We start from the raw sequence: 7,338 nt of genomic DNA on the forward strand, positions 1-7,338 counted from the left end.
TCTTCTTTCTTTCTTTATCTTATATTATGCTTATGTGTATTGTTTAGCTTTGAGTTTGTAAATCTCTTCTCATTTTCTCTTCTTTTTTAAGAATTCTTATGTGTAATCTTGATTATATAATTTGTGTTTTTGTGTTGTTTGGCTGTCACTCTCTTCCCTAAGTGTAATACATTCCCCACACAAAGATGATGGGGGCATTGTTTAGTACAATATTTGAGTTCTTTTTCTAGCATTATTTTAATAAAATGTGTTTTTTAGTATTATCCTATAAGATAAGGAATAATTATTTTTATTTCAATTGTTATACAAAGCTTTATATAAAGCCAAAGATTACATTGTTACATAAACTAAATAAGGAAATATAATAAAAATAAAGCGAACACCTGGCTAAAGAAGATCATTTCCCCTCAAAAAAATAAATAAATAAATAAAGAAGATCATTATCCTAATTATCCTTTCTTTCTTAGGCTCAAGATATATCTAATCTTTTGGATTCTGTGTACCAAAAAGGAGTAATGAAGTTTTTAAAAAAATGATAATAATAATAATAATTGAATTCCATACGTACTCTTCTTGGCCCGTGAAATTAAAAATAAAGTGATACGTACCACTCAAATCAATAATGCAATGCAACATAATAAGTAGCTTAGCTATATAAAAACAAAACAGAAAAGGAAAAAAACAGTGATAATGATGCTTTCGAATATAAATATATATATATATATAATGGATGCAACTTGCCTCAATTATTTATTTATCTATTTCTTATAATAAACTTGCTATACAAAAGCATGAAGAAAAAAATGAAATAATAATAATAAGATTATCAAAACTATTGATGATGATTTTGTTTGTTGTCTTTTTTTGTATTAATTTATAATTATAACTTGTGTGACAACTTGACAATCTTTGGTTTCTCTTTCTCTTTCATTAGACATAAATGGTCTTAATTTTTTTGTTAGTATTAAAGAAACACTAGGTGAAATTTGGATAATTGGATTACTCTAAGTCTAAATATGCGGTATTTTCACCTCACAAGATTTTAAAATAATGTTACAAGACCACATAAAATGAAATGATATTTTGTATGTATTTGAATTTAGGATGAGACCTAATTTTATAAACATCCTTGTAAAACACAACTATAATTTTAGAGAATTATGTAATTCACAGTATGAGTCATTGTTTACTATTGCTTTTATCTCCTTTAAGAGTCGTTGCTTTCATGATTAATATACACATATTATTAAATTATTCATGGCCAACATAGATTTGCTCTAAATTCCATCATTATTATTCGAAGATTTCTTTTAAGAAAATATATGCATCAATGGAAAGCATTATTGTAAACTGCAGTTAGAGAGTTTTTCAGTTCTAAACTATACCATAAAGATAGATAAAGAGAGATTAAGAAAACAACTCAAATCCAATGGAATCAACCACATCAACTTCAAATTCATTCATTGTACTGGTGTTTCACAACAAATAAAAAATCGAATTGACTTACAAAGACTTGTGGACTTGACCTACTATAACAAAAGAATTTCAGCGTACACATAAAAGAATAAAAGAATAATAATGAAAATAAACACAACTTGACTCCAAATTACTAAGCACCTGAATCTAGAAAATAACATGATGTTCCGACGACTACTCAACCCTATTGGACTTCTTAATGATCCTTTTTTTTCTTCCTTTTATCTGCAGAAACGAATGAAAGAATGACTGAATGATTTTTCTACCTACAAAGAATTCTGTATGTTTTTTTTTTGTTTGTTTCTGTATGCAACAAGAAGGGAAATTGAAAAGTGATGGTGTGTGTATGTTAAGTGAAGAAAAGAAGAGTGTATAAACCGCCCTGCACCGCAGCAGCCAAACCAGTCAACTTGGTTGAGAAAAAGATGATGAGCTGCCTGCAACATCAGCTGGTGTCCAAGCTGAGACCGTAAACAATGGCTGATCTTGCCAATTAAGTGTAACTCCTCCTCCAGCTCCATCATCTTGGCCTTGTTCCTTGACACTGTAGTCCTCATCACAAGAATACATCCTCAGCAGCATCCGGCTCTGCATCAACTCCCTTTCGCTGATCCTCACGCTGCGAAATCCTCCTTGCTCCATCAGCTTCCTCCATGTCTCAAAGCTCTCATGTCTCTCAAGTCTGTCCATTCCTTCACCAGCAACAATGTTCCTTATTTCCCTTGCAAACATCTCCTCAACTTTGATCCTTGCAGGGCTATCCACTGGAAGCAAGCTAGCATCAATAGAGTCAAAAATGGCTGAGTAGAACTTCAGTGAGTTGCACACTCTTGCTTCCAACCTGGGGTCATTGTGTTCAGCTTCCTGTTCAGCCATAACGACTACAGTTGGGTTTGTGCTTCGAATTAGTCCCAAGAAATCTCTGAGAACGCCTCCACTGCTGTCGTAAAGAATCTTGTGAAGTTGGAAAATGCAGTTCACTGCCACACTCTCTTGCTCCTTCACATGAAGCATCCAAAGCCTCACATCTTCTAGTCTGTCCACAACCGGGTGAAACTCAAAGGGAAGGCTTAAAGCCTCAGCAAAGCCAGCTAACCTATCGCCTGTTTCGTTGAGCTCTTGTTTAGACTCGCCAATACCGGTGATTCTAACATGGCTTGGAGGATTAGTCCTAGAAGCTAAGCTTTGAAACAGACTGGGCCATTGTAATCCTTGCTTGATATCGAAATCGATAATGTGAACCCTGTCTTTTCCTTCAAAAGCTCTCATCAGCATCTCATTCGATGTGAAGTGAAGAAACTTGGGAATTGGGGTGACTTGATTCAGAAACCTTAATGCAGAGCCAGAATCCTCATCAACTCTCTCGAACTCCCTTGGAGGTGTAATATGAAACATCTGTGGCCAAAGTCTAGTCACTCTTAGAGCTAGAGCTTCTGTGTAGTAAGCTGTAACCCGGCTTATAGGAGTCCCTTTAGGAGAAGCAAGGTCCCCTAACTTGGCAATGAAATGGTTAATAGCATGAATACTCTTCGACCCAATTGCCTCTACACAAGATGTGAGCAAACTGACTAATTCAAACCCCTCGCTCTCTTCTTGATTGATAAGGTCCTCTTCCCCCACCTCCACTACTTCAGAACCACCCCGTGAGTAAGGATTTCTAGACCCGTTACCAACATCATAATCAGGAACAACTTCATTAATCCTTGGGACCAAGCTCTGACTCTGGCTCTGGCTCCCAGATGAAGCACTCGAAGCTGCTGCCGAGCCTTCCTTCCTCGGCATCACATGGCGGCTTGTCTCACCACCCTTCTCCCCAAGGTCAGTGATCTCAGTCACAACTGAATCAACCCAAGGATTATTTGACAATGGCAATGGTGGGGAAATCACTTCACCACCAGGCACATAGCAGACCCTCTCTTCTTCTTCACCTCCTGAACATGTTGTCAATGAGAAAGGAAGATGGGGGTTGAAACCAGGCTGCAACCAGAAATTCCCAGCACCCAATTGGCCTAAACTCAATCTCTCCTCATCTTCAAGAACGACATCATTGGTTTCTCCACTGTCATCACTGATACCCCTTTTCCTCTTGGCTCTGTTAATGAAAGACTCATCCACTGATCCCTGCTCCGCGAACCGCTTCAAACTCTTACCTCTCGGCCAAAACTCTTCCTTGATATCCTTCCTTCCTTCACCAAATGTTGTCTGCGCTGCTGCACTCGCTGCCGGAGCCGTCGTCGCCAATGGCGGCAGCCTAATACTCTGCTTCAAAGAACAACTGCTAGTCTTCGATTCAATTGGCTTCTCCACGGAAAGGCCTGTAACTGGCCTAATAGGCTGCGGCCTGGAAGTGTCTTTCCGGGAAAAACTGCATGGCAAGTCCAATCTCTGTGTGCTCATTGGGAAATGGCAAGCTTGGAACTGTGCTGGTGCTTCACTCCTCAATCTATGCCTTGGCGATAACAATGTGGAACTAGAGCACCCAGCCAACATTCTAACCTTCCCAAGTTACTTTTCTTTTTTTCACAATTCAACTACAACTTTTCCCACCCAGATTTCTTTCCTTTTTTTTTTCTTTCTCTCTCTATATATCTCTGTCTTCTTTTTAGCTTTCTTTATCTCTCTCCCTAGTGTTCTCTGTTTTGTTTCTACAAACGTTAAGGACTAAGCAAAGTTTGGTTTTCTTCTGTTAAAAAAAATGTCTATGATTTCATATAACCCCTTCGAATGAAAACATCTATGAGAGAAACCAAGAGGGACAGACTACAAGTGATCGAGTGTGTGATTTTAAAGTTTTGGTTTTTAATTTTGGTCAAGAGAAAGAAGAAAAAAAATAGGAATCCGATGAGTAGTAATGCCAAAAAACAAATCAAACAAATTTGGTTTAGAGTTTAGACAAGTTTTTGAGTGTTCCTATATGTATATATCTATAAATATGACTGTGTGCAATAAAGAATGAATTATCAGAATGTGCAAATAAATATTCCCCAACCCCAAAAAAGAATGAAAGAATTTGAGTTAAACCTATAAAAATAAGATCATCGGATTCCAAAACCTTCAAAACAAACTCATTGGAGGAGGAAGATAATGTTAGTTTTCTTCACCACAAAGCTAACACAATGAACATAAATGTAGAAACATACATGCTCAAAACGAAGGAGGCTCAGCAACGATAGACCCAGATCAGCATTTGAAACATCCATCAGCTCCACCATGGCTGAAAAACTCAATCAGAATCAAAAACCCAGAAAATCCCAGCTCTGAAAAACCCTTTCAAACGCTCATGGAGAAAGAAGGAAAAAAAAAGCAAATGAAAGACACAAACAATGATAACAAATGCTCTCAGCACTCAATACCCAAAGAAACCATAAACCATAAAAGACGCGTATTTTTATATAGTATTCCTCTCAGCTTCACTCTCTACTATTTCCCACTACTAACTTCTACTACTACTTACATGGCCGTCTCCATCATCACTTTCTCTCTCTCTCACTCACTCACTCTCTTTCCCTTTCTTTGTTCAGTGAGACTGATTTGATTTACCAAGACATTGAAAAATGATGGCGGAGAGAAAAGGATGTTGAAGAAAAGAAGGCAAGTGTAGCAGTGTTGTGGCCACGAGATTCTGATCAGACGGTGGAGACTAAAGGCTGATCCCACATGACCGTTGGAGAGTGTCGGGAAAATATGACCGTTGGAATATGAGTATGTATGGATTAGGAAGAAGAAGTGTACGGACTGAGGGGTGTAATTGCAAATAAAAAAACATATATATATTCTCTTTCATCTCATTGCAGCAGCCCACACGTGGCTGTTTCCTCATTGCCCAACCTATAATACTTTCCGTTTACACACTTGACCGTTACATCATCTTCATTCATTATTATTCACTTTTTTTTTTATTTCCTATATTATTTTCTTCTTTTTAAGAAAAGAAAAAAAACTATTAATATAAATTTTTGTGTTAAAAGTAATAACTTCCTTAACTTCTTTTGGAAAATGTATGTAATATGGACACGTGGCGCACTACAAGCCGCCAATGTAAGAGACAAGGAAGAAAAGAAGAAAAGGTTTATTATGGTAATACAATATAGTTGGGTCCCTACTAATAATATAATTTCACTAGAGATGTTAATTAAGGCACAAAATCACATAATAACATATGGAATTGTGTGAGATTACCTTTTCTTTCCCATCTATACTTTTTAGTGATATATTTATAATATTTGATTAAAAAGTTTATTTTTGTCAAATTATAAACATATTATGCGGCGGAGGAAACAAGTTTTAATTTTTATTTTTATTTTTGTTTTGACAAAAAACAAGTTTAATTTTGATATATACCAAAAAAGTGGCAATTTCTTCAATTGTTTAGTCAGATAATTATTTGTTTCAAAATTATCTTGAACAGCATAGATATTGTTTAGGATTCCCATCAGTTAATATAATTTCTCATGAGATATATAAATTTATAAAATAAAAAATAGAGTTCAAATATTAATTAAGGGAATTTATATTAATACTTAAGAGTATTATAATGTGGTAATTTTACAAACATAGTGTCGAAACTAACTTGACATGTAAAGTGTTGTATTATTTATTTAAATTAAAGAGTGCATATGATATGAATGGTACAATTGGGGTGAATTTAAAGGGAGAAAAGTGAAAATTGAAAAGGTGACCTCTAAAGGAGGTAGTTTCCTAGTGACAAGGGTAACGGTAATTAAGAAACAAGTGTATGATAAATAGTTATAATACATTGAAAAATGTCTAAGCTTAAAAAAAGTGAAAAGTGAATGAGAATTGGATTCTATTTCTAACCAACTCTTGAGGCAATGATAATAATATCACCCCTATTCTATTAGATTAGTATTGGATTCTGCTACTATCGAATAACGACATATACACTCATTCTTTTCCTTTTCCTTTTGGAAATCTTATAGATTATTTGAATAGTAATATTGTTTGTCAAAATAATAATAATTATATTGAAAAATTCAGCTTTTATAATTTAACACTAATTATTTGGTAATCAAATGATATTTTACTAAACAAAGAAAACTATTCCCAAAAACATTATTATATATTCCCATATTTATTTATTTTTTAAAAAGTTTACAATAAAAAATGACATTTGTAAGTAACCGTAAAAAAAATTTAAAAAAAATTACTCCCACATGTGTATGTGTTGTCGGAGACAAATGTTGAAATAAGAAATTGTTAGAACTCCTCAAAAATAAAATATATCATTTCTACACTTTTTAATATTTTACACAAATTTTGTGAATAATTATAATATTTTAAAATATAAAGTATTTGAATAATATCTACTTCCCTTGCTGATTATTTTGGTAAATTCATCCTAAATTTCCTCGTTATTAAATTTAGGAGATGTTTGGTATGAGAATTTGGTATGATGTGAATGTCAAATCATACTCATATTTGTTAAATTTATTTTTAATGGCTTGAAAATTTGTGTTTCCAAGTATATCCTACTTAACGTAATCAAGAGATTATTGTATCCCATAATGTGTCAAATCATTATAATTTTGACACCTCATAACACTTCATTTAATTTTGACACATCATACTTCATTTGATTTTGACACATCATATTACTAGGGGAGGTAACAATTTTTTAATGAAATGAAAATTAAATAATGTACCAGCATTATATTGATTTGACACAGTAAATCTTATTCCCTACTAAACACCCCATATGTAGTATTATATTGATTGGAAATCTTATTCCCTACTAAACACCCCATATGTAATACTGCCCAATGTAATGTCCAGGCAATTCCATCCAAAATAAGTAAATCATGGCCGTTATGCTAAAAGGCACTGAAAAAAAGAGGCAGCACA

The 7,338-nt window shown here is 34.3% G+C and overlaps 1 protein-coding gene across 1 annotated transcript; it reads right to left on the reverse strand.

Annotated features, from left to right (window-relative positions):
- Window positions 1–1,430: 1,430 nt before the first annotated feature.
- LOC133778335 (scarecrow-like protein 28) lies at window positions 1,431–5,112 on the reverse strand. Its single transcript, XM_062218225.1, has one exon. It carries the CDS (start codon window positions 3,964–3,966, stop codon window positions 1,882–1,884), a length of 2,085 nt encoding a protein of 694 aa, XP_062074209.1. The 5' UTR covers window positions 3,967–5,112; the 3' UTR covers window positions 1,431–1,881.
- Window positions 5,113–7,338: the final 2,226 nt, after the last annotated feature.

Source organism: Humulus lupulus, chromosome 5 (genome assembly GCF_963169125.1).
Source record: "Humulus lupulus chromosome 5, drHumLupu1.1, whole genome shotgun sequence".
In the NCBI taxonomy this organism is placed as follows: Eukaryota; Viridiplantae; Streptophyta; class Magnoliopsida; order Rosales; family Cannabaceae; genus Humulus; species Humulus lupulus.

Coding starts and splice junctions, on each gene's coding strand:
- LOC133778335 (XM_062218225.1), bottom strand. CDS start 3,966: ATGTTGGCTGGGTGCTCTAGTTCCACATTGTTATCGCCAAGGCATAGA.